General features: G+C 47.0%; 2 protein-coding genes across 8 annotated transcripts in view; one reads left to right on the forward strand and one right to left on the reverse strand.

Moving 5' to 3' along the window:
* On the forward strand, positions 1–14,952 carry prune (prune exopolyphosphatase). 3 transcript variants are annotated; one of them, XM_068651876.1, is made up of 9 exons: positions 1–1,793; positions 2,865–2,975; positions 3,045–3,250; positions 10,864–11,048; positions 11,112–11,270; positions 11,341–11,432; positions 12,903–13,061; positions 13,206–13,296; positions 14,679–14,952. In XM_068651876.1, the coding sequence occupies exons 2-9, from the start codon at positions 2,937–2,939 to the stop codon at positions 14,885–14,887; spliced, it is 1,140 nt and encodes a 379-aa protein (XP_068507977.1). In that variant the 5' UTR covers positions 1–1,793; positions 2,865–2,936; the 3' UTR covers positions 14,888–14,952. The 3 variants fall into 3 exon arrangements, with proteins under 3 accessions (XP_068507977.1, XP_049586146.1, XP_068507978.1); XM_049730189.2 differs by lacking the exon at positions 1–1,793 and adding an exon at positions 2,051–2,441; XM_068651877.1 differs by lacking the exons at positions 1–1,793; positions 2,865–2,975; positions 3,045–3,250 and adding an exon at positions 3,270–4,906.
* The window catches only part of LOC125975076 (DNA-directed RNA polymerase III subunit RPC7-like), a 23,086-nt gene continuing 8,717 nt past the window's right edge, over positions 12,227–26,595 (reverse strand). The window contains exons 5-8 of one of the 5 annotated variants that reach the window (XM_049730207.2): positions 21,089–21,145; positions 16,518–16,609; positions 16,201–16,299; positions 12,227–13,332 (exon numbers count right to left, since the gene is read on the reverse strand). In XM_049730207.2, coding sequence (XP_049586164.1) covers positions 13,258–13,332; positions 16,201–16,299; positions 16,518–16,609; positions 21,089–21,145 — 323 coding nt within the window. In that variant the 3' untranslated portion in view covers positions 12,227–13,257. Of the gene's footprint in view, positions 13,333–13,797; positions 16,300–16,517; positions 16,610–21,088; positions 21,146–26,595 lie in introns of those variants that run through there. The other 4 variants (XM_049730206.2, XM_049730203.2, XM_049730204.2 and 1 more) reach the window with 4 other exon arrangements.

The following is a 26,595-nucleotide window of genomic DNA, read 5'->3' on the forward strand; positions in this document are numbered from 1 at the left end:
ACATGATTGACCTTTGAACACTGTTGGATTTTGTCCACAATTTAGGGAGCGCGTTATCTGCGCCTCACGGCAAAAACCTTTGCCAATCGCCTGTTATCCAATTTACTCACTGCATGCTCGTTTGATTTCTTCAGATTTAGGAAAATGCAAAGACACTGAAGCAGAAATTAGACTTACACAGATTGGTTGAGTTCAATTACAATTCTTGTTCAAAAAGCTCTGTTTTCAGGAAATTACAATACAGCGCTGGGCCCTTCAAGAGCGGAAAGTCTCCATTCAGAAAAGGCAACGTCCAAGGTTGTTAGATCAGTTTTATATTCAGTAGCACATTGTGGGCCGAGATTGATGGGTGATGAGTCTTCGGGGTGGGGCAAGTTCGAAGGAGAGTCTGCTTCCATGGGAGTGGTGTTGGTTATGGGCGATTCGGTGTGTAGGTGGGGGGGCTGTTAGTGTGTGTGTGTGTGGAGGGGGGCTGTTGTCTTCCATCCCGTCTTTTGGCCTTGGTGATCATCTTTGGCCGAGTTCTCGGGTGGGGGCTGTTGTCTTCCATCCCGTCTTCCGGCCTTGGCGATCATCTTTGGCCGAGTCCTTGGCTGGCTCCCAGTGGCACCTGCTGGTTTTATCTCCACGTGACCTTCCTGTGAACATTCTTCTCCAATCTTGGACATACACTGTCGTACCTCATTCTTTTAATTTCGTCATTTTGTACGAAATTATGTTAGCTTTTGGCTGTGACATCATTAATCTATTGCTGTTCTTTTGATACATCATGTCTTTGCTTATTCTTAGTTTAATCATGCTTCCAACCGTATCTTTTCTTTGTTAGGCAAACTATTTCCCTCTGTGCAGAGCGTTCAGTAGTAATCAAAAACTGGCGTCCAGCATTCGTAAGATACAATCAAGTACTGAACGGTCAAGACGACTCTGGCCGTGTCCATGATTCAGAGAAAAAACATCAGGCATGCATTCCACAGTTCCTTAAGGGTCATTAAGCTATTTAGGCAATATATCAAAAGTCATTTGTTATTTCAAAGTGCTCAAATATATCAGATCATAAAGTTATAGAACCCTTTCTCATCACCACTTATCAAACATGTCTAGTTATGTCTTCTTTATTGATTTGGTGTGTAGGTATAATTATATACTTAAAATGTTTCTTTTATTTATTTAATATGTGAATATACTTGTCTGCTTATGTACTTTATTCAATGAGGTTTGAGCATACCTGTTTTTGTAGCGAGGCAGGACTTTTTGTATTTCGACCTCATTCCTTCAACACCAACCCCACTAAAGCTTACTGAAATTACTAAAAGAACGTAGCTAGCGTGCAAATAAAATATTTGAAAATGCTCAAATATGAGAAACAGTTCTCGAAAAACATAAATTCAAGATTTGCCTTTTTTGGTTCGGTCATGTTGCTTCCAGATGCTGGTGGGAAACGTACGTGCCTCGAACACGAGTCCCGTCCTGTTCAAGATTCAAGAGTTTTTTATTCGCCATGTTTGAGCGTGCCAAACAAGGAATTTGATTTCGGTAAATCACAGCCTCTGTTCAACATTTAGGTGACTAACAACAACACTCGGACATGTGAAGAACGAAAGATATTCTCAAACACCCCCTGATCTTAAACTGATCTTAAACTCCCAAGAGGGCAAGGAAAAACTCAAAACTCCAGCTAGGGGAAATGAGAAACCTTGAGAAGAGACCACAGATGGGAGGGTCCCTCTTCTAGGATGACCAGGCTGCAATGGATGCAGAGAGGACACGTAGTACAAACAGTGTAGACAAAAAAGGTGTGGAAAGTGGGATGTTATTGCACAGTAATGTTATGTTTGAACGTGAGTGAACGCAGCGACGTTGCTCGGCGCACGCGGGAATATTTCGTAAAAACCACCAAATCGTGCTGGCGTGATATGTATTTGCTCGTTAATGGCGTCACTATACATCAAAGGAAATGATGTGTGTGTGTGTGTGTGTGTGTGTGTGTGGGGGGGGGGGGGGGGGGGGTATTTGAAAAAGAGCAACGTACACGTATTTCGCCGAAAATTAGGCACGAGCGACACAATGTGTACGTGTTGATTCTGTTAATTGGAGGGGCTTCTAAAGCGTCTCTTCATAAACAAAACTCAGAAACACTTTTTTTACAATTGCGATAATCGTACGAGATGGTCGCTTTTTGATGACGTATTCATCGCGCCGAACAACGACCAGGCTTCTCTCACAGCCAACGCTCGGACTGGAGCTTGGATGGATGTCAAATATGGAGCCTCGGTGACATAACAGTAGACGAAGCAAAATATTCCCATTGGGAGAAGACCGTGAAGGCAACGTAACCTCTCACACGCTCATCGCCACACAGCAACACAAACATTCGATCACTGGACCGGAACCGTGCATGACCCATGGACGACTTTCTCTCCGCTTGCCACGCAACCGTCCAGGTAGCGCACGCACACACACGCACACATGACAGGCATGCGTCCACGGCGGGGATGACAGTCATCGAAGGTGGGGTCGTTTGACATATTTTTTGTTTGACATTTTCTCCCTGGAGCAACGCGAACGTGAGCTTGCCTCAATCCCGCGAGACATGGAGCTGCGTCAAGCGCAAGAGAATGGCAGGCAGTCACACGTGGCCACTGCCAATCAAACTTTAAAGAGAACAGTTTTTGCGGTTGGAGATTTGCCTTGTGTTGCCAGTCTGATGTAGGCTGCTAGACGTCGAATGTCGCCTGTTGGATGTTGACTGCCCAGTGTCGATTGTCACATGTTGTGTGTCGAATTTCACGTGTCGGGGGGTGGCTGTTGTAGCTCGTGAGATGGATGCTGCATGTCACGTTTTTTGTGGGCTGCCCTTGGCTCAGGCAAGTGCCGGCTTGCCGTCGGGCTGTCCGTTCCACGTGGTTCTGGGAAACGAGGCCTGCGACCTGGATTCCATGGCGTCCTCATTGGCGTACGCCTACTTCCTGTCCAAGGTGAGCCCATGTCCCGTCTCGCCTCGTCTTGTCCAATGTGCTGTGCAAGCGGCCACCTTTTCTGGGCAGACCTGTGGCATCGAAGAGGCGCTCGTTGTGCCGCTGCTCAACATCCAGCGGGAGGAGTTACCGCTCCGCTCCGACAACGTGTTCCTGCTGCGCCAGATAGGCCTGTCTCCGGACCTCCTGCTCTTCCGGGACCAGCTTGACTTGGTGGCGCTGCGGCGGTCGGATCGCCTGCGCCTCACGCTCGTCGACCACAACGTCCTTCCCAGGTAAAAACTTGGAAGCTGTCTGTCCTGCAAGTAGGCACGAAAAGCTCATAAAAAGTGCATCAAAACAGCCAGACAGGTTCCACTTGTAGTGATTGTTAGAGGTTTGCTCACTCCAACTTATTTTGCAAGAACCACACGGGAGACAAGCAAGTTCTTTTAGACACCTGCAGGTGGAGAGTCCATTCGTTGCTGTGCGTGCAACGATGTTCGAATGGAGGTCTGAAATCTCCCAACTGCAAGGACATATTTATTAAGAGAAAGAGTGGGGGCTGGTGTAGACTGAATAGGAAGCCCAAAACATATCAGGGGGTGTTTTACGACCTTGTTTAGGATGAGACAAGGTAGGTTATTTATTAGTCAAAGTCAAAGTCTTTATTGTCAATTTCTCCACATGCCAAGACACACAAAGAAACCGAAATTTCGTTCCCCCCTATCCCACGGTGACAAGACAGACAAACAAGTAAACAAGTATAACAAAAGCGTGCTGAATAAATAATGAATAAATAACACAACAATAAATAAATAAATAAGAGGAGCAGAAAAAAAAGGAGCAAGTGCGCGTACAGCAGACATTCCCGAAAATAACGCAACAGTGCCGCACGCTACGCAGAAGGGGGGTAGCGTGTTCAGGGCCCTAACAGCCTGGAGAAAGAAGCTGTTGGCGAGTCTGGTGGTGCGGGAGCGCAGGCTCCTGTACCTCTTCCCAGAGGGCAGAAGGTCAAACAAAGAGTGAGCCGGGTGACTCACATCTCTGGCAATCGAGGTTGCCTTGCGGGCGAGATGGGAGGTGTAAATGTCCTTCAGGGAGGGGAGCGAAGCACCAATAATCTTACCAGCCGTATTCGCTATGCGCTGCAGGGCCTTCAAGTTCTGTTCAGTGCAGTTACCACCCCAGACAGCGATGCAACTGGTGAGGACGCTCTCAATGGTGCCACGGTAGAATGTAGACAGGACTGCCTGAGGAGCACATGCACGCCTGAGCTTCCGCAGGAAGTACAGGTGGCGCTGAGCTTTCTTTGCCAGTGACGAGGTGTTTGCGGACCAGGAGAGGTCCTCAATGATGTGCACCCCCAGGAACTTGGTGCAGTTCACCCTCTCCACCACAGCACCGTCGATGATCAGCGGCAGGTGTGTTGTGTGACCCTTCCGGAAGTCAACAATGATTTCCTTGGTCTTATTGACGTTCAGCAGGAGGTTGTTGTCCCTGCACCACGTGGTCAGAAGGTCAACTTCCGACCTGTACCGAGTCTCGTCGCCCTTCGTGATGAGACCCACCAGAGTCGTGTCGTCAGCAAACTTCACTATGCGGTTGTCGCTGTAGGTCGCAGTGCAGTCATGCGTCAGCAGGGTGAAGAGCAATGGACTGAGCACGCAGCCCTGGGGGGCCCCCGTGCTCAGCGTGATGCTGGTGGAGATTTTGTCGCCAACACGCACCACCTGAGGCCTCTGACAGAGGAAGTCCAGTATCCAGTTGCAGAGGGAGGTACTGAGGCCCAGCTCGTCGAGTTTGCAGATGAGTCGCTGCGGCACAATGGTGTTGAAGGCAGAGCTGAAGTCCACAAACAGCAACCTCACATATGAGTCCTTTCTCTCCAGGTGGGTGAGGGCCGAGTGGAGGGCAGAGCAGATGGCATCCTCAGAGGACCGCTTGGCACGGTACGCAAACTGGAAAGGGTCAATGGTGGGGGGGAGAACGGACTTGATGTGCTCCATGACCAGCCGCTCAAAGCACTTCATGATGATGGGCGTCAGTGCCACAGGGCGGTAGTCATTGAAGCAGGACGGTGCAGGTTTCCAACATAATCATACGATAAGGATAATCTGAAAAACCCTAACAGTGATGTCCAACCAGAGGCGATTCTGGCTACTTTTGCCCTGGGGGAACCATCCATCACGGCCCCCCCACCCTGCTCACCCCCCAAAAAATTTTTGGGCAAACACCATCTGGTCTGTCAAACATCCTTAACATGGATCACGTCACGCATGCGTGCATCAGGTAATGCGTACACTGTCCAATTTTTCATATAATAATAATAATAATAATAAATAATAATAATACATTTTATTTATAAGGCGCCTTTCAAGGCACTCAAGGTCGCCGTACAGACATAAAATAGCATGCACAATTAAAAGGAAAAAAGAAAAAAAACAGTATAAAAGCAAAAAAACATCTGCAGCAGAGTGATGAATTCAGACATATGCCTGCCTAAACAGGTGAGTTTTGAGGTGGGATGCGAACAGATGAATGGAATCAATGTTTCTGATGTCTTGGGGGAGAGAATTCCAGAGGCGAGTGGCAGAGCAACTGAAGGCTCTAGCCCCCATAGTGGACAGACGGAATGAGGGGACAGTGAGGGTGATAGTGGAGGCAGACCTGAGAGACTGGGTGGGAATGTTGATGTGCAAGAGGTATGGAAGGGCAAGGTTATGGATGGCCTTGAATGTGTGGAAGAGAATTTTATAGTCAATGCGCTGTTTTATAGGAAGCCAGTGGAGTTGGTGTAGAACAGGAGTGATGTGATGGTAGACAGGGGTTCTGGTAACGATGCGAGCAGTAGCACTCTGGACCAGTTGCAATCTACGGAGGAGTTTGTTGAGGAGACCAACAAGGATGGAGTTGCAATAATCCAGATGGAGGTGACGAGCGAGTGGACCAGGATAGCAGCGCTGTTTGGAGTGAGTGATGAACAATGGCGGTTGATGTTACGGAGGTGGAAATAGGCAGAACGGATGATGTTGTTGATGTAGGTGCTAAATGATGGGGTGCTATTGAGGACAACACCCAGGCTCTTAGCCTGAGGGGAAGGGGAAACCGAGGAGTTGTCAATGGTGAGTGTGAAACTGGGTTGTTTGTTGAGGGAAGCTTTAGAACCGATGAGTCAAGTTTATTTATATAGCCCTAAATCACAAGCAGTCTCAAAGGGCTTCACATATACAAAACAAATTGACAATTATTCTCAAAGCATCCCCTGATCTTAAGTTCCCAAGAGGGCAAGGAAAAACTAAAAAAAACCCTACTAGGGGAAAAATAAGAAACCTTGAGAAGGGACCACAGATGGGAGGATCCCCCTTTCAGGATCACCAGGCTGCAATGGATGTTGAGAGGGCACATAAAATACATAATGTAAAAAAAAATTAAAGAAAAAGTGGATATCCAATTCAAAGCGAAGAGCTGCAGGAGGTGCCCTTGATTGTCCTGGCAGTTTCTTCGAGGGAGGTAATCCGCTGCAGTTCCCTCATCTTGATTGGTCCACGAGAATCCAGACAGCCGCTGTCAGCTTGGATGTCACCAACCCACCAGGGGTGGAGGGGGATGAGGGGGAGGGAGCGAAAACACAAACTCCAGCCGAATCGGTCATCCGTCCGTCCATCCATCCATCCATCCATCCATCCATCCATCCATCCATCCATCCATCCATCCATCCATCCATCCATCCATCCATCCGTCCATCTTCTTTCGCTTATCCGGGGTCGGGTCGCGGAGCAGCAGCTTTAGGAGGGAATCCCAGACTCCCCTCTCCCCAGCCACTTCATCCAGCTTATCCTGGGGGATCCCAAGGCGTTCCCTGGCCAGCTGAGCGACAGTCTCTCCAGCGCGTCCTGGGTCGTCCCCGGGGTCTCCTACCGGTGGGACATGCCCGGAACACCTCCCCGTCCAGGAGGCATCCTGATGAGATGCCCGAGCCACCTCATCTGGCTCCTCTCAACGTGGAGGAGTAGCGACTCTACTCCGAGTCTCTCCCGTATGACCGAGCTTCTCACCCTATCTCTAAGGGAGAGCCCAGACATCCTGCGGAGAAAACTAATTTCGGGCGCTTGTATCCGAGATCTCGTTCTTTCGGTCACGACCCATAGCTCGTGACCATAGGTGAGGGTAGGAGCGTAAATCGACCGGTAAATTGAGAGCTTTGCCTTTTGGCTCAGCTCTCTCTTTACCACGACAGACCGGTACAGAGTCCGCATTACTGCTGACACTGCACCGAACCGCATGTCGATCTTGCGCTCCATCCTCCCCTCACTCGTGAACAAGACCCCAAAATACTTGAACTCCTCCACTTGGGGCAGGATCTCATCCCCGATCCGGAGAGGGCATTCCACCCTTTTCCGACCAAGGACCTTGGACTGGCATTTGGAGGTGCTGACCCTCATTCCGACCGCTTCACACTCGGCTGCGAACTGCTCCAGTGAGAGCTGAAGATCACCGCCTGAAGAAGCCAACAGCACCCCGTCGTCTGCAAAAAGCAGAGACGCGATGCTCAGGTTCCCAAACCGGACCCCCTCAATGCCTCGGTTGTACCTAGAAATTCTGTCCATAAAAATTATGAACAGAATCAATGACAAAGAGCAGCCTCACTGGGAACAAATCCGACTTACAGCCGGAAATGCAGACCAAACTCTGGCATCGTTGATACAGGGACCGAACCGCCCTTATCAGTTGGCTCGGCACCCCGTACTCCCGAAGCACCCTCCACAGAACCTCTCGAGGGACACAGTCGAACGCCTTCTCCAAGTCCACAAAACACATGTGGACTGGTTTGGCGAACTCCCATGCACCCTCGAGGATCCTGCTGAGGGTGTAGAGTCCTGTTCCATGGCCATGACGAAAGCCACACTGCTCTTCCTGAATCCGAGTTTCGACCTCCCGACCGATCCTCCTCTCCAGCACCCCTGAATAGACCATACCAGGGAGGCTGAGGGTTGTGATTCCCCTGTAATTGGAACACACCCTCCAGTCCCCTTTCTTAAAGAGGGGAACCACCACCCCAGTCTGCTAATCAAGAGGCACTGTCCCCGATGTCCACGCAATGTTCTAGAGGCGTGTCAGCCATGACAGCCCCACAACATCCAGAGCCTTTAAGAACTCCGGGCGGATCTCATCCACCCCCGGGGCCTTGCCACCGAGGAGTTTTTTAACTACCTCAATGACTTCGACCCCAGAGATTGGAGAGTCCGCCTCAGAGTCTCCAGGCCCTGCTTCCTCAATGGAAGGCGTGTAGGTGGAATTGAGGAGGTCTTCGAAGTATTCTCTCCACCGACTCACGATGTCCCAAGTCGAGGTCAGCAGCACGCCATCCCCACTGTAAACAGTGTTGACGTTGCACTGCTTCCCCCTCCTGAGACAGCGGATGGTGGACAAGAATTTCCTCGAAGCCGTCTGGAATTCATTCTTCATGGCCTCGCCAAACTCCTCCCACGCCTGGGTTTTTGCTTCACCAACCGCCGAAGCCGCGTTCCGCTTGGCCATCCAGTACCTGTCCGGAGTCCTGCAGGCCAAAACGGCCCGATAAGACTCCTAAGGCTTTTTGAGCCGTGCTTTGTCTGGCCCCTCACCTAGGACCCTTTTGCCATGGGTGACCCTACCAGGGGCATGAAGCCCCAGACAACATGGCTCCTAGGATCATTGGGACACGCAAACCCCTCCACCACAGTAAGGTGACAACTCACGGAGGGGCCGAATCGGTCACTACAGGTTAATTAAAGGCCATATCATAGAAATGTGTCTTTAGACGTGTTTTAAATGTTCCTACTGAGGTAGCAGTTCGAATATCCATTGGTAGGGCATTCCAAAGCTCTGGAGCCCGAATAGAAAATGCTCTAGACCCTGCAGACATTTTTTGGGCCCTCGGGGTCACTAAAAGACTAGCGTTTTGCGAGCAGAGGTTACGAGACGGAACGTAAGGAACAACTAGGTCGACGAGATATGAAGGCGCTAAGCCATGCAATGATTTATAGGTTAATAGAGGAACCTTGAAGTCACATCTTAAATGGACCTGGAGCCAATGTAAGTTGGCTAATATGGGGGTAATGTGATCAAATTTTCATTGTCCGTGAGAGCAGCCGTGCAGCAGCATTTTGTACTAACTGTAGACTTTTGATACTGGACTTAGGAAGACCAGAGAATAATGTGTTACAGTAGTTCAGGCGCGACGTAATAAACGCATGTATAATATGAGGACGACCTCAGTTTTGTCACTGTTAAGTTTAAGGAGGTTTGAGGTGAACCAAGATTTGATTTCTTGAAGGCCCGCACAGAGGGGATAGAGTGGTAGGGTGGAAGGGGGTTTAGAGGAGACGTAGAGCTGGGTGTTGTCTGCGTAGCAGTAAAAATTAATGTTATGTTTCCGGAAAATCAGGCCAAGTAGGAGGAGGTAAATGATAAATATGATGGGACCAAGGACAGAGCCCTGAGGAACACCAGAGGACAGATGGGAGGGGAGAGATGTGAATGATTTTAACTGGATAAATTGAGAGCGGCCAGAGAGATATGAGTGGAACCAGTGCTCGGGTGTGTCAGACAGTCCGATAGAGGCTAGTCGGTCAAGGAGGATGGAGTGGGAGATGGTGTCAAAAGCTGCGCTTAAATCAAGGAGAATGAGTATGGATATTAGACCAGAGTCTGCTGCAATAAGGAGATCATTTGTGATTTTAATGAGGGCTGTTTCTGTACTGTGTCAAGGGCGAAAACAGGACTGGAACTGTTCATATAAATTATTACTAGAGAGGTGAGTGTGGACCTGCGATGTTTTTCGGGGCTGAAGTTATTGAGGATATTGGGGTGTGAGCCAGGTTTCTTAAGAGTTGGTGTAACTGCAGCAGATTTGAAAGATAGAGGGACAGAGCCAGAGGTGAGGAAAGAATGGATGATGGCAGTAATTAGGGGCAGCAGAGAGGGGAGAGCGGCTATGACCAGGGAAGAAGGCAGGGGGTCAAGTTGACATGGAGATGGCTTTGAGTTTCGGATGAGTTCAGATAGGTCAGCAGCAGAGGGAAGTTGGAAGCAGGAAAGAGAGAGGGGGTGGGTTGGGGGAAGAAAAGAGATGGACAGCAAATGGAAATCAAACACACGAGCACACAGGTATTACTGGGCGGTCAAAGACACGCTTCAGACAGAGAAGTCCGCTTGGGAGTTGACCCAGAATGAAGCCAAGAGTACCACATTCATCAAGGTTTGGTGGTCTTCTGCAGACTTTGCAAGAAATCAAAGCAAAACGTTAAAAATGAGAGCAGCAGCAAGTCGCGCCAGCGTTCACTCACATCCGGTTCCCAAAATGCAAACGGAGCAGCTTTCGAGGTGAGATGAGGTGAGATGAGGTGACGAGGTGATATATTTTTTTTGTGTGTAAATTTTTCACATAACCCAATTGATTACATATGGATAGTTATTATTATTATTATGTATAAATACAATTTATTAGGAGGCAGTTGTGTGGCCTTGGAATCCCTCGCTCCCCTTCCTTTGCTTTTCCTCTCTGGTCTCTGCTGTCCCCCGCCGGCCGCCGCCTGCAGGCAAGAGAGGCGGGGAGGGAGGGGCAAGGCGAGAGGGGAGGGCTGCTCTTCTGACACACACGCACAAAGAACGAAAGAACCCCAACTCTCAGCAGCAAATTGACATCACCCCAGTGCCCGCTGAACAGATTTGAGATGGAACTGAGTGAACTAGAAAACTAGCGACTTTTTTATTTTTTTTCTTGAGCTCGCTCATGCGCCCCCACGTGGATTGCGCCCTGGGCGATCGCCCATATTGCCCATAGCTAAAACCGGTCCTGTGTCCAACCACCGGCAGTGGGGGCTTAGGTGGAGTGGGGTGACCTGTCAGGTGTTTGTCCCTGCAGTTCAGATGCCAGCCTTGAGGGGGCAGTGGTGGAGGTGATCGACCATCACATGCTGGAGCAAGAGCCCAGCCCCTCCTGCCCCGCTACCGTGGAGACAGTGGGCTCCTGCGCCACTCTGGTGACTGAGCGCCTCCTCCAGAAAGCACCACACATCCTGGACCAGCAGCTGGCGCAGCTTCTCTACGGTAAGAGAGGGTTTAAAGCCGCCTGGTCGCCCATGACTGACGAGCATTGGGTGCGTTGTTTAGCGACCATCCTGGCGGACTGCGTCAACATGGCACCCGCGGCGGGGAAGGTGACGGCTAAAGATAGCCTGATCGCTACCGCCCTAGAAGCACGTTTCCCCTCCCTGCCACCGCGTGCCGCTCTTTTCCAGGCCCTGCACAATGCAAAGTTTGATGTGTCAGGTGAGTCCGCCCTGCTCGGGGCCTTTTATGTCACGCGTGAGGTCACGTGTGATGATGTCATCGTCTTCAGGCCTCAACACGGAACAGATGTTAATGAAGGACATGAAGATGCTCAAAGGAAGTTTGTCCATGGCCATCTCCGTACTCTACCTGCCCATTGAGGTTTTCTCTCTCTCTCTCTCTCTCTCTCTCTCTCTCTCTCTCTCTCTCTCACACACTCACTCACTCACTCACTCACTCACTCACTCACTCACTCACTCACTCACTCACTCACTCACTCACTCACTCACTCACTCACTCACTCACTCACTCACTCACTCACTCACTCACTCACTCACAGCCCTTTGTGTGTGTGTAACTTGAGGTCAGGAAAAAAATTGTCAATGAGCATGTGTGTTAAACCTTACATATCACTATATAAATTGTGTGTTAAAGCTTACATATCACTATAAATTTATTATGTATAAATTCTTCCATTTTACGCATTCAGTTGTGGTCTATGTAAAGTGGAACAGCGCATGCTGTTTTGGTGCGGTCTCTTTAAATGCAAATGAGATACTTCACACCCCACTTCTTCCAGTTTTCTAGTTTTTTTTAGCTGAGGTGGTGTTTACTTGCGCCGCAAAATTTTTGATTGATTAAAAGATGGCAATGACAGGAGACTTGTCAATACGTACATAACACTTAACAAAATAAATCCCCTCACAATGTTTATGAACCCGTCTTGTAAATAAGCACTGCAGTCAAGCTATGAAGTAAGCTAATGCTAGCGTTAGTGAGAAGTTGAAGAATGCATTCAACACATTATTGTGTTCTTAAGAATAAAACAGCACCTTCAATGCAATTCATCTGATACAACTACTCAAAATACACTCAAGTGAAAATAGAGCGCACAGCTCTAAAATCAGCAGAGACTGACACTAATGCTATGAAAACAAGTGCATAGAAACACAACATTATTAAAGTGAAATATAGTTTATTATTTTTATGTCATCTCAAGTTTACCGCTTTACTGTGTTCGCCATTTCCATAGATTGAAGGAACTGAACCATCAACGAAACAAAGTTGGCAAATCCTTCTCTATACAGACAAATATTTTCTGAAACACTCGTCCTTGAACTAGCAGGACTCTGCCCACAGATGTGGGAACCAAGCTTGAAAAATAACATTTGACCAGGCACTTCTATGATATTCTGATGCTGGGGGACAGTGCAATAAGTTGTGTGATGCATCCAACAATGAAACATTTTGATCTCTCTACTTCAGCATCCTTGAGTTGTTTGGACTTTAAAAGTCTCTCAGAGTAATAAAGATGGCGGATTTGCAAAACCATTTGGCCGCACCCATCTTGTTTGATAGTTCTGCCCCAACGAATGTGACGTAACCGATAAATACGTAATGGATAATGGAGAAAAACGAACGGAGTAAAAAATAGCCCCCAAACAGATCGTAAAAGTATCTCTGCAACACCAGGAGGGATAGATTACACTTTTCTACAATCTTGGAGACTCCAAGTGCACAATAAAATGAATATAAAAGCAAAAAAAGTGGATTTCCCACGATATGTCTTCGTGGGTCATTGTGAGTGTGTGTGCGAGTGTTAGCTTGCGTGTGTGTGTGTGTGTGTGTCAGGTGTTCCTGCAGAGGGCGGAGCTAGAGGAGGAGCTTTCTGGATTCTGCCGCAAGTTGGCTTTGGATGTGCTGGTTTTGATGAGCATCTCCTTCACAGAGGCCAAGCAGCCCATCCGAGAGCTGGCACTCTTTAGTCACAGCGCCACCTGCAGGGAACAGGTAAGCTGTGCGCGTGTGCGTGCACTAGGCTGGCTCTGGAAGCCCCGTGTGCCCTGTCTCTTTATCTGTAAGAAGCCGCGGTGAAAGTGGTGCATATGTTGTGATGAAATAACCTCTTACCACTCCCCCGCCCGCTCCTGACAGGTAAGCCACTTCCTGGAGCGGGCCAGCGACCCCGCCCTCGACCTGCATGCCATCAGCTGCCCTCATGACCACGTGGTGGCCTTTCACCAAGGTAAGGCCCTCCAACGTTAAAAATGAGCACCATGAGCTGCCGGTGAAAAACAAACACCATGCCGCAGTTAGAGTTGGATCTCAGCCATTGGAAAGTGATTCGGCATGGGCAATCGGGTAAAATGGAATTGTGGTTTGAATTTTGGCTACTCATCATTTTAAAAGCCTTCTCATCCAAGAAAAACAAAGCCATCGATGTGCCTCCCTGCGAATGCACTGCTGTGGCCAGACTCTCAGCGAGGCGAGCCCGCCTTTACCTCCGCCGCTCGGTGATACGCCCAGCCCAGCCGAGCTTTTTAGAACCGTCTCGGCTGTTGATTCGCAGCAATTTGTTGACTTTTGATCAGGCGCAAAAGTTGAGTGCAAAATCCCTAATTGCGTTCCCTGCATCCAAATTCAAACTTTTGTTCCATTTGTCCTCATATGGCTTTATTTTTTTTCTCTTGTGGGAAATAGGTCACTTAGTGACATACAGTATCTCACAAAACTGAGTACACCCCTCTCATTTCTGCAATGTTTTAATTATATCTTGTCATGGGACAACACTGAAGAAATGACACTTTGAGACAATGTTAAGTAATCATTGTAGAGCTTGGATAGCAAAGTAAATGTAGCGTTACTTCAAAGTAACTCAAAATACAACGAATGTCTAAAATGCTGGCAACAAAAGTGAGTACACCCCAACTGAAAATGTCAAAATTGGACCCAAATGTCAATATTTTGTGTGGCCACCATTATTTTCCAGCACACTTGTCTTTGAACTCTTCACCTGGTTGCCGCCACACACGCTGGACACCATCTGAACCAAATATGTTTATCTTGGTCTCATCAGACCACAGGACATGGTTCCAGTAACTCATATCCATATCCTGAAGACAAGCAGACTAAGGTTACTAGGTTACTGGAACCATGAATGGTGTCTAGCGTGTGTGGCGACAACCAAAAACTAAAAGATGAGAGGGGTGTACTCATTTTTGTGAGATATTGTACATGTCGTTGGCGTTAGGATGAAAGTGTGAGAAGGTGTGAAAAAAACATTGTTGAGCTGCAGCTTTCACCCCACAATGAGTCGTGGGTGCGCACCCACGAGCAAGCTGCCCCAATGCGACTGACGACACTATGTGACAACTTGGACCAAGCAGCTTTTCCTCTCAAGGACAGGCTGCTACTGATTTCTCAGCCTTTCACTCTCATTGATTGCTGTCGCTCTCTCTGCTGTAGTTTGTCAACCTCCTCAGACAGGTTATTGAAATATGTCACCACCTGCAAACTTTGGGCCTTCTTCTATGGGTCGGGGAAAAGGCCTCAACGAGGCCTTGTGAGGGCAAAGCAGCGTGGAAGGTCACCGCCAATGGGGTTGACTTTGGTCCGTCTGTTCTTCAGGTAATGCATTGGCGTCGCGAAAGAAGCTTCTGCCGCTACTCAAAGACTTTGTGAGGGTGCGCCGCGGCCAGGACAAGGACGACGAGGAGCGCCGGGTGCCGCCCACGCCCGCCAACAGCCTGGTGGAGGGCTGTCCCCTGGACGCTGGACCGCCCCCCATCAGCGCCCACGCGCTGCACGACAAGTTTGGCCAAATCGACGCTCGTTGAGCCCGCAAGATGTGCTCTTCTCCAACCGCACTGTCATGTATGTGCAAATAAAGGTAACAACCTCACATGGGTCGCTTTTCTTGCGCATCGCAGCAGGCAATGTCGAGTTGGGTGAAAGCGCCTCGGTGTGTGTGAGAGGAGCGCTTCGGAGGAGCGCTTTGTGCATGTTGTGGCTTGCGCTTGCATTCTAAAGTCAAGGTACATCTGTCAGTGCCACTTGAGGACTGCTCTGCCCATCGGGAAATGAATCGGCTGGCAAATGTCGAGCTCGCCCGCAGATTTCACCACACTAAGCTGACGTGGTCTGGATGGCGGGATTGGTTCCCAACTCCATCCTGTTGCCAAGCATGCAGGATGGCCGCCCTCTGGCACTTCTCAGTTGCGCAGGATTTTGTGGGACACCCCATGGTCTGACTTTCTACCACTGACAGCTAAGTGTGTGTGCTACATGAAACACTGCGTGTGTGTTGATGACAGCGTCTCCTTCACACAGGACGCCTGTGTGTGAATTCAGATACGAGAATAATGCGCAATGATAGCGGCGCCACGACAACCGGTGCCTGGCCTGCCAGTAGGCAACTACACATCGACAATTTATGCCACGTTCTAGGAAGGTGGGCTTGATACCGCCTGTTGCAGCAAAGATGGCTGACAGCTACAGCTTAACTTGTGTGCGCATGATCCCAAGGGGCGCTCAACTACCCGCCTTGCAGCAATCAAAAAGCGGTTGCTCTCCTCAAATTGGGGCAAACACCTTTCACAACACCCTTGACGCTCCTGTCTATGGGCTTCCGAATTCTGGCTTAGCATTAAGCTAGCCAAGGCCAACTGATCTGTTTGGTGAGCTGTTGTACTTTGTGGGTGTCTTTGCCCACGTATGTACGCACACCGGCATCATTTTCATTTTCGTACATCTTTTTCTCACTGAAGCCCACTCCTGTCTCAGCTTTTGGCTCTCACACAAAGCAACCCAAAAGGCCAACTTAATGATGCCTAAGCTGAAAGCAGACCACTCCTATGCTACTTTGTCAAACAAAAACAAGGATTTGGCATAAAACTCACTGTATTTCAGTAAAAAGTGAACATTTAACATGAAAAGGAATTAAAAAAAAGAAAGCTCGCAAAATGGTCATTTCGTCTGAGTGTTGCCACGGCAATGGCCTGAAGGTTTCAGTAAACGGCTTCGTCCATGTCGTCGTCGCTTTCGGTGCCAAAATCTTCACCGTTGTCAAAGTAGGACATGATGTAATCGGTGTCCTGTCACAAACGCAGAGTGACCTTTCAAAATAAAAGCCGTTCGTGCACGGGCTCACCTCCTCCAGCTCTTCTTCATACTCCTCGTCCACCTCCTGATCGTCGTCCTTCTTCTCCTCCTCGTCCTCGGAGCCCCGCTGCTCCTCGTTTGCCAGCGTCTCCATGACGACCACATGCGGCAGATGATTAGTAAAAAGAGAAGTGACGGACGGCAGCCACGTGTCTACAGCGCAACCGAAGGTAGCAAGCGAAACGTGCCGAAGGTGGTGAAGAGAGTGGAAGGCAGCATGGGTGGCAGCGTGTATTGAAGGCGGAATGAGGGGTGTTGACGGCGGCGAGGTGGACTTGATGTTGGCGTATTTAGTGGTTGGCTCACCTCCAGTTTGAGGAGGACTTGTTTTTCTTTCACACGTTCCTTCTGCTCATCAGCCCGACCTCTCTTGGATCGCAGCGCCGCTCCAGACACACCTAATGTTTGGGTTTGAGCAAGGACACTGCATTGCGTTCTGGATTTATTTTCTAAATTTGGCCAAGTTGAGTGCCACGCCAGACACACACATCCTGCGTTGGATTGTCACTGCCAAAACTGGTGAGCATTTCTCTCCCTCTTTATTAATTTAGGTGACAAGCTGACAATCACTGTAAATTTGGCCAAGTCATTGACTGCCACGCTAGACACACACATCCTGTGTTGAATTGTCAGTGACAAAACATGCGACACGTCGAGGTTTCTCTCGCCCTTCATTAATTTAGGTGACAAGCTGAAAATCACCGCTGAATGTTTAACTGACCAAAATGTTGCGCTTAATTCAAATCCAAAGTGATGCATGCTACCATCTCCTGGTGTCTGTTAATCATTGCAGTGGACGTAATCTGACCGATTGATTAGTGGCTGGCGCCTGGCGGGCAACGCTTGGCTTCAACGTGGCCCAAGAAAAATATTCTTGGCCAGGGATGTCCAAAGTCCGGTCCGCGGGCCGTATTGTGGACATCAATCATTGGACATAAATTCTCATCAGCCTGTCATAAAATCTATAATATGTGGCCCGCCAGCATTGTTGAAGTATAAAACACACACGCAGGCTACAAAAGCTATTTTATATTTACCCAGCAGATAGTAGCACCACTCTCTCGCACTCTGACTGCATGAACCTGTGACTCCTTACGGCCAATTACTGAAATGGCGACCACAAATAAAAATAGGAAAGTTGACAGGGAGAGTCGCGGCGCTTCCAGAACAAGTGGAAATATGACTATTTTTTTCATTGATATGCGAAACAACTGTGTCCGCCTAATTTCAAAGTCAAAGTCAAAGTCAAAGTCAGCTTTATTGTCAATTTCTCCACATGCCAAAGACACACAAAGAAACCGAAATTTCGTTCCCCCCTATCCCTACCTGAGCTTTCTTTGCCAGTGACGAGGTGTTTTCGGACCAGGAGAGGTCCTCACTGATGTGCACCCCCAGGAACTTGGTGCAGCTCACCCTCTCCACCACAGCACCGTCGATGATCAGCGGCAGGTGTGTTGTGTGACCCTTCCGGAAGTCAACAATCATTTCCTTGGTCTTATTGACGTTCAGCAGGAGGTTGTTGTCCCTGCACCACGTGGTCAGAAGGTCAACTTCCGACCTGTACCGAGTCTCGTCGCCCTTCGTGATGAGACCCACCAGAGTCGTGTCGTCAGCAAACTTCACTATGCGGTTGTCGCTGTAGGTCGCAGTGCAGTCATGCGTCAGCAGGGTGAAGAGCAATGGACTGAGCACGCAGCCCTGGGGGGCCCCCGTGCTCAGCGTAATGCTGGCCAACACGCACCACCTGAGGCCTCTGACAGAGGAAGTCCAGTATCCAGTTGCAGAGGGAGGTACTGAGGCCCAGCTCGTCGAGTTTGCAGATGAGTCGCTGCGGCACAATGGTGTTGAAGGCAGAGCTGAAGTCCACAAACAGCAACCTCCTATATGAGTCCTTTCTCTCCAGGTGGGTGAGGGCCGAGTGGAGGGCAGAGCAGATGGCATCCTCAGAGGACCGCTTGGCACGTTACGCAAACTGGAAAGGGTCAATGGTGGGGGGGAGAACGGACTTGATGTGCTCCATGACCAGCCGCTCAAAGCACTTCATGATGATGGGCGTCAGTGCCACAGGGCGGTAGTCATTGAAGCAGGACGGTGCAGGTTTCTTTGGCACAGGAACGATGGTGGCAGCCTTGAAACACGAGGGGACGATGGCCTGCTGCAGGGAAACGTTAAAGATGTCCGTGAAGACACCCGACAGCTCCCCAGCACAGTCCTTCAGCGCTCGACCCGGGATGTTGTCAGGGCCCGCCGCCTTACGGGTGTCAATAGCGGCAAGCGCCCTCCTCACACCGTCGGCAGAGAGGCGCAGGGGCTGCTCGTGTGGGGGGGGAGTGGACTTCAGTGGGCAAGTGCTGTTCTGGGCGTCGAAGCGAGCAAAGAAGCGGTTCAGATCGTTCAGCAGACGGACGTCGCCCTCACAGCTCCTCGGCGCGGGCTTGTAGTCCGTGATGGTCTGAATGCCCCGCCAAAGGCTACGTGCGTCCTTACTGTCCTTGAAGTGGGTGGAGACCTTGCACGAGAACGCCTTCTTCGCTTCTTTGATGCCTCGGGACAGGTCGGCCCTCGCTGTCCTCAAGCCAGCCTCATCCCCCGCTCTGAAAGCCTTGTCCCTGGCCCTCAACAGTCTGAGGACAGCCCCCGTCAGCCACGGCTTCCAGTTCGCGCGAGTGACGACGGATTTCGAGCAAGAGGTAACAGAGTCAGTATACTCCTCTATGTCCGTCCAATCGTTGTAGGTGGCTGCCTGCTTAAACAAGTCCCAATCAGTGGTGTCGAAGCAGTCACGAAGTGCATCGGAGGCACCCTCAGGCCACACTCGAACCTGCCTCCGAACCGGCCTGGATGCCTTTACCAATTGTCTGTATGCGGGCAATTTGCCAAGAGACTGTCTGTTTTAAAGCAATACAATGTCAATAGACACGACCAGACAAAACATGGTGACATATACAACAAGGTAACGGGGAAGGAACGCAGCGAAAAACTGCAGCAGCTGGAAGCTGGTTTAGCAGCGATTTTTCATAAGAGCCCGAGTCAAATGAAAATGCCACAAAGGTGAGCTACGAGGTGGCAAGGCTGATTGCGAAGCACTGCAAACCTTTTACCAAGGGTGAATTTATCAAAGACTTGTGTGATGTCAATGGTACAGAAAATCTGCCCTGAGAAGAAGCAAGAAATGTTTGCCTGGTGTGAAGAATTGAAGATGTGATATTTCATCACATATTTTTCATCAGATATTAAGAGACAGTTGGGGGCCAGAGGAGAGGAGTTTGACTTGTATTCCTTAACTTGCGACAAAAGCACGGACGCATTGGAACCACTTAGTTACTTATTTTTTGAAAGGAGTGGACAGTGAAATGAATGTGACTGAAGAGCTACTTGACCTCAAGAGCTTTTACAAGCCAAACAAAAGGAATGGATTTATTCACTTTTGTTTGCTCTGCTGTAGATTACATGAAACTCCCGTGGGATAAAGGGATTCTTACGAATGGCGCACCTGCTATGGCTGGCGACTGGAGAGGATTATCAACCCTAATCCGTAACAGGCTGTGAAGGAGGTAAATCTGTAAAACGCCATTGTATTAATCACCAGCAAGTTCTCTTTGCCAAACATCTAAAATATGATCATGTTATGAAACTGTTGATAAAGGCTATTAATTATATCCGCTCTAAAGCCGTGTGCCACTGTCAGTTTCAACAGTTTCTAATCAACATCCAGAGTGAATACAGAGACGTCTATCACAACGACGTTGGGGGTTTGCACTGCAGCGCTTCTACTCTCTTAGGTGGGAAGTCAGAGAGTTCATGGCAAAACAGGAACAATAGATCCCAGAACTATGTGATCCAGTTTGGCTGGCTGATTTGGGTTTTTTAGTTGACACAAAAATGCACCTGAACATGCTGAACACTAGCCTTCATGGGCCCAATGCAGTGGTAAGCCAACTGTATTCACACATCAAAGCCTTTGGAACCAAGATGCAACTTTTCCAAAGGCACCTGTCACAAACGCAGCTTAATATCACACACTATCCAACAATGCAGGAAATCATGACCAGCTTTCCACAGAGCAATATCAACGCTCAAACGAAGAGGTATGCGGCAGACATCTAATCTCTGGCTGAGGAGTTCCAACGCTTTCGGGATTTTTCAGCAATTGACAAAGAGATCACGATTTTTTCCTCTCCTTTCTCCCTGGACCCTGATGTTGCTCTATACCACCTGAAATTGCAACAAACTGAAACATTAAGCTGCAGTCGACAACTACAGCTCTCTCTTGCAGACTTTTACAGCCATCAGGTTCCATGAGATTCAAACATTTGCTAAGAAAATGCTGAGCTTGTTTGGCTCGACGTATTTGTGTGAGAAGACTTTTTTGGTTATAAACAAGAGCTGCATGAGAACACTACTAACTAATCCTCCTTTGCGTGACATCTTGCACATCAAAACCACCGCCTTTGAGCCAGACCGTGTACTGCAGTTCAGACAATTTTGTTTTGTGACTATCAAATCCACATTTATGTTTGTACTCCTGAATAAGATTAGCTATTTCTCAGTTTTGAATTTAAAAGTTCCAATATCTTGTCGTGTTTACAGTGAGCATTTACTTGCCAATAATGTCATTTTTCAAAAAAAACGGACATGTTTAAGCTTTTAGAAATATAAATAAGAAAGGCTCATATAAAATGAGTGACTTAGTCAAGTTTGTTTAGATTTGTGTTCTATGTCAAGAACGTCAGGCTGAATGGTCAGCCCTCACACATTTTCACCTCACCAAATTTGGCCCCCTTTTAAAACAGTTTGGACACCCCAATCTCGGCAGTCAACAATGATTAGCTCGCTTCTACTCGCCGCTGTGCGTGCGCGTGTTTCTATGCACTCACCTGTTTTTAGTGATCTTCTAACACAAAGTTGTATTTCTTTTGGGAACCTCTTCCAGTCTGGACAACAAGAAAAAACAAAAAATAAAAGTGAACCTGTTGAGGCAAATCTGCAAAAGACACCCATGTGCCTGAAGACGGCAGCAGCGAGCTGGCCAATGCAAGCGCATGTCAGGGTTTTTCAGATTATCCTCATCGTATGATTATGTTGGAATGCAACCCGTAATAAATAACCTAGCTTGTCCCATCCTACACAACGTCGTAAAACACCCCCCTGATATGTTTTGACTAGAGGACAAGGGCTTTCTCTATTCAGTCCACTCTTACCCCCACCCTGTTTCTCTTAATAAAAACGCTCTTGCAGGAGCTGAGAGTCGGACCTCCATTCGAACATCGCTGTACGCACAGCGACGAATGGACTCTCCACCTGCAGGTGTCTAAAAGGACTTACTTGTCTCCCGTGTGGTTCTTGCAAAATAAGTTGGAGTGAGCGAATCTCTAACATTTTGGTGCCGAAACCCGGGATCCCTCATACCCGCTATCTGGCTGACGAAGGAGGACGTGCTGCATTGTCGACAAGCCAGCGTCCATTAGGAGGACCTGGAAAAGAAAGTCCTGGGAATAGAATTCTTCGCCGGGCCAGCATCTTAGGTCTGCCTTCGTCTGACAGAGGTGGATTGACGGGACCCGGCAGTGCAACGAACCAGGGGACAAGTAAGTTAAAGGCCTGAAGCTATGAGTTTGGTTTGTCCGAGCTATGAGATACGGCTTTGGTTTGTCCGAGCTATGAGATACGGCTTTGGTTTGTCCGAGCTATGAGATACGGTTTCGGTTTGTCCGAGCTATGATAGGCCTAAAAAAGCGCTTGAGTTTGTGTGATTGAGTGTGTGACTGGTAGGATAAATTGACTAAAAAGCAGTTCGAGCATTGATCCACGGCAATAATACAGGCTAGTAATCTGTTGAAAGGTCAATTTAAACCTGCATTGAGGATCCTCAAAGAAAAAAAAAATTGAAAAAAAAATTGTAAAACCTTAATCTACTATAATTAAGATGGGAAATAAGAACGGTAAATCTCTTGCTCTGCTCTTCTTTGAGATGAGAGGTACACGGCAAGTAGATTTCTTAATTGTATGCAATACATGCCGAAGTGGAAGATAAAGTATGGAGTAGAAGGGAAGTTGAAAGTTGAAGTGTGGAAGATAGTGGTTGATGATTTGGAGGAGAGTGTGGATAGGAAAACAAAGGGACTGAAAAAGAAAAGAAAAGAGAGAGAATTGAATTGTGCTAGAATGTGGTTGAAAGCTTCACAAGAGAGAAGAGAACAAATCCAAAAGACAAAAGATAGAAAGATGAAAAGTGATGAGTCTGCGACTGTTTGTCAGGCCAGAAGACAATGAGGCCACAGTGCGCAGGCGCACTGTCGCGGCCACGGCTCCAGCCGAAGCTGAAGAGGAGAGGAGCAAGAGGGGCCTTCCGCTCTTGTATCCAAGCTTAACAGACCTACACCCTCCCCCATATAACAGCAAAAAAAAGTCAGGGTCACATTATTAGAAGTCCTGTCCATCCAAGAAGTATGACAATGCTGTTTGTATGCCCAATGACAAATGACTAGAGATCAAATTGTGTGTGTACACTAAAGTTAAAATATGCAAATCAAGTGATAAAGAAATACAACTTGCTTCTAGAAGATAAATAAAAAAAAATTAGAATGTACTGTCCTCGTGTGCATGGGAGGGACCAGCTCATGATCGACCACAGGAAATGCCCAGCCTGTGACGAATCATTGGTGCTGGGACCTACCTTCCGCACGCGAGAGCTGTGCATGTGTGTGCGTATGTGTTAAATTGATGAAGATTGGCTAAACTTTTAGTATAAAGAAATTTGCTAGACTGTTGTCTATTCAATTTACACCGCAGAACAGAAACAATTTTGACAGATAAAAATGAGAGGAAAAGAGAGAAATCTGTTTGCGAGCAGAAACTAATCCATACTAGTGCATGTTAAGTGTCGAGCCCACATGAGAAATTCGAAGAAGGAAAAAAAAAAGACAGAACATGCTTTCAGGAATTGGAAGGAGCTAAATTGTGAATTTAAGATTTTGCAATACTACATTTAATAGGAATAATTGATTGGTTGTGTTATAAGATTATACAAAATTATAAATGCAAGCTAAATCTGAGAGATTGAGTTTTTCAAATTTAAAAACAAAGAAAAAATTTAATTTGCCAGTTGTTTGTTTTAGTTAAGTTTTTTTTGAATTGGTGGATTGTTTTACCAGGAAACCTGAGTTGAAAACGATATATGAATGTTGTGTGGTGAGCTTGGATGAAGTGGGACCAATGTGATAGGAAGACTCCTTTTTGGAGACTGTGAGATGCATATGATGAGCATTGATGAATGACTGCCTGAATGAAAGGTTGAATGGTTGAAGTCGTTGGTGACTACTATAGAAAATTAGTAGAGCGACTTTGATGAAAGAGTGATTTTGAGCAGGTTGAATGCTAAAAAGAAAACGTAGCTTTTGGATTGATAACTAGAGAAAAAACTGGAGAACCAGTAACACATGTAGAAGATGTGTGAACTGAGAAATTAAGAAGCGTTTTGGAAAGAAAGTCAAATTAAATGATGATGAAATCACTGTAGTAATACAACACTTTACTACATATGGATTCTTTAAATCATACAATTGAGTAAAATAAAACATACATTTTGATTTGTATTCAAATTTCTAAGATTCTTGTGATAAACAATGAGAAAACGATTGAAAAGTAACTAAAGAAACTACAAGAAAGTGAAAATGTCTAATCATTTGCTAGCTGAGTCGCTCGCCATTTGGGGAGGCCATCCATTTACTTGCTAAGCTAGTTGTGAAAACAGTCCAATTGCCACGAAAAGTAGCTATATGCACGTGTGCAGTACACACACACACACGAGACTGATAAGATGTCAAGAGGTAACAAGCTTGCAGACAGAACCACAAAGCTGCAGCGCAAAAGACACTTCAAATTTTATACACACAAGAAGCAGATTAAATCACTGAAACCTCTTTAAAGATGTGCAGCGACAAAGTCCATAGAGTGAAATTCAATTATGGACGAAAAGAGGGGCAAGATTAGAGAATGGCATCTATAAATGACCAGAAGACAGACCTATCCTACCAAAGAACCTATGCAAATGGGCAGCAATATTGAGCCATGGTGCGTGTCACATGGCTCAAGAGGAGGGATAGTGGGGCAGGTCAGTCAGCTTTATACAACATACGGATTTGATTCATATTCAAAACATTTTCAAAACAAAATTTTTTTTTTTTTTGGTAGAGCTTGTTTCAACAAAAACAAAAACACTGAATGCCTTAACAGTGGCAAAAACGTCATGGAAAGAAATAATACCGAGATATGGGATTTCAGAGATTAATTCTCATGACAGGACTGGTATAAAGTGTGAAATTGTGCTTGGAAAAAAAAAACTGGAAGATCATGGACAAAATGTTTAGACCTGGTCAAACTGTACATAAATATTACAAGTACTGTGGGTTTAACACCGTATAAAAAATTGTTTGGGCGACAATATAGATTACCATGTTTTGAATCCAAGTGGGAAACTAAGGATGATTAAAATTTGGCAGATTACATGAGAAAAATATTTAAAAGGCAAAAAGAACAAACCATATTCTCAAACGAAACACTGGTGTTCTTCCAAGGGGGAAGGGCTATGTTGAATCTTGATAACTACACCAACTGCCATTAAAATAGCAGAAAGGTCAGCTGAGGTGGTCCTAGCAAATTACAAAAGGGTCATTTCTTTTGAGGTAACGTTCAATCGCAGAAAGTAAGCCAAAAGAAGCCTTACCTCTTAGAGAAATGACGGGAACAAGAAAATGGAACAATGACGTTATTGCATGTTGGGTGGCTATCTTTGTTGTCATTTTGTTACCTTCAACAATATGGTATTTGTGGGTACTAAGAGTCATAATGAATAGGGGAGAGATGAGTGGGCAACTTATATAGGTCACCCCAAAAATTATACTGCATTGTATCAATTTAAAAGATCAATTTGACCTTTGCAGGATGATCTGCTGTGTCGGATCTGGACTGCCATGAAAGTATGATGTTTATATGTGTACTTTGTCAACAACTGCTGTAGATGTTAAAGAATGGGATGAATATCTAGAATGAATGTGGATAATTTATTTCAGGTAACTATAAGAGTAACTGAAAAAGGAAACAATTGATTGCTTATGGCAAAAACAAGCTGCAAAGACAGAAAAAATTGAACATGTCATATGTATGGATTTGCGACCAATTATTTATGTTGTACCGTTGCCATTGACCGAAGATTGTGTGAAATCTGTCACGTCTACTGGATTGTGAAATGTGTGACAGAGCATTCTATATAATATCCATTGAGAGAAAAAAGAAAAAAAAGAAGCCATTGCTTTCAGAGAATGTAGTCAAGCGAAATTGTATATACATCAACACGCCAAGATCTGGGAAAAAAGCTGGTAAAAACCAAAATATCTTTAAATTTGAGAGGCGACGATGATCTGACCGAAATTGATGCAATTGGAGTCCCTAGAGGAGTTCCTGATTAATAAGAATTAAATGACCAAATTGCAGCGGGATGGGAGTCCTCCATTTGCTGCTGGTGAACGATGAACAAGAACGTAGACAGGATAAATTACATCCATTACAACATGCAGAAATTGGGCAAACGGACACAAGCGGGGCTCGAGGCAGTGCATGAACAGCTAGCCACGCCTTCCCTAATGTCGATCCAGAACCACAATGCTCATGATATGTTGTTGTCTGAGAAAGGAGGGGTCTGCGCAATGTTCGGAAAACAATGCTGCACCTTCATCCAGAATGACACCGCCCCTGATGGGAGCCTGACGGAGGCGATTGCAGGCCTGCGATCCCTCAAAACGAGGATGAAAGAGCACTACAAGTGGATGACTGCTTTTGGGAAGTATAACGCCCTTGTGTCCTCAATTTTACCATCAGTTGCCGTGTTTGCTGCTATGCTCACCTTGTATGGATGATGCATACCATGTCTTCGTGCTCTGTTTAATCGTCTCGTCACTACAGTAATATCGCCCATGGAGGACGAGATTGCTCAGATATACCTAATGTCTGAGCGGTAACGTATTGATGTTGATGGCAAAATTCCTGCATCTGTATTACCAGACTTTTCCCAGATCCGTGGGATTCTGAATGATGAAATCGCAACGTTTATCCTTTGGTGTAAACATATTTGTCCTCATGAATGTGATCCGACGACTGCGAGTCGAGAAAAGGGGTTGGTTACGGTGATGTGCGGATTTGAGCAAATATGTGATAAACAGGTGGGAAATGTTAGAATAATTAGTTTTGTAGAAGCGCTGGCAGACCTGAACCAGAGGTCTCATACCTTCGCTCAAGGCCAACATATCTGCCAGGCTTTAGGGAGTTCTTATACTCCCTTCCTTGTCTTACTGTGAGAGGCCCTCACAAGTTATAAACAGAACACCTT

This window comes from Syngnathus scovelli, chromosome 9, assembly GCF_024217435.2.
Source record: "Syngnathus scovelli strain Florida chromosome 9, RoL_Ssco_1.2, whole genome shotgun sequence".
In the NCBI taxonomy this organism is placed as follows: domain Eukaryota; kingdom Metazoa; phylum Chordata; class Actinopteri; order Syngnathiformes; family Syngnathidae; genus Syngnathus; species Syngnathus scovelli.

Coding starts and splice junctions, on each gene's coding strand:
- prune (XM_049730189.2), top strand. CDS start 2,403: ATGGACGACTTTCTCTCCGCTTGCCACGCAACCGTCCAG. Junction 2,976..3,044: donor ACGCCTACTTCCTGTCCAAG/GTGAGCCCATGT, acceptor TTTTCTGGGCAG/ACCTGTGGCATCGAAGAGGC. Junction 11,271..11,340: donor TGCAAAGTTTGATGTGTCAG/GTGAGTCCGCCC, acceptor CATCGTCTTCAG/GCCTCAACACGGAACAGATG.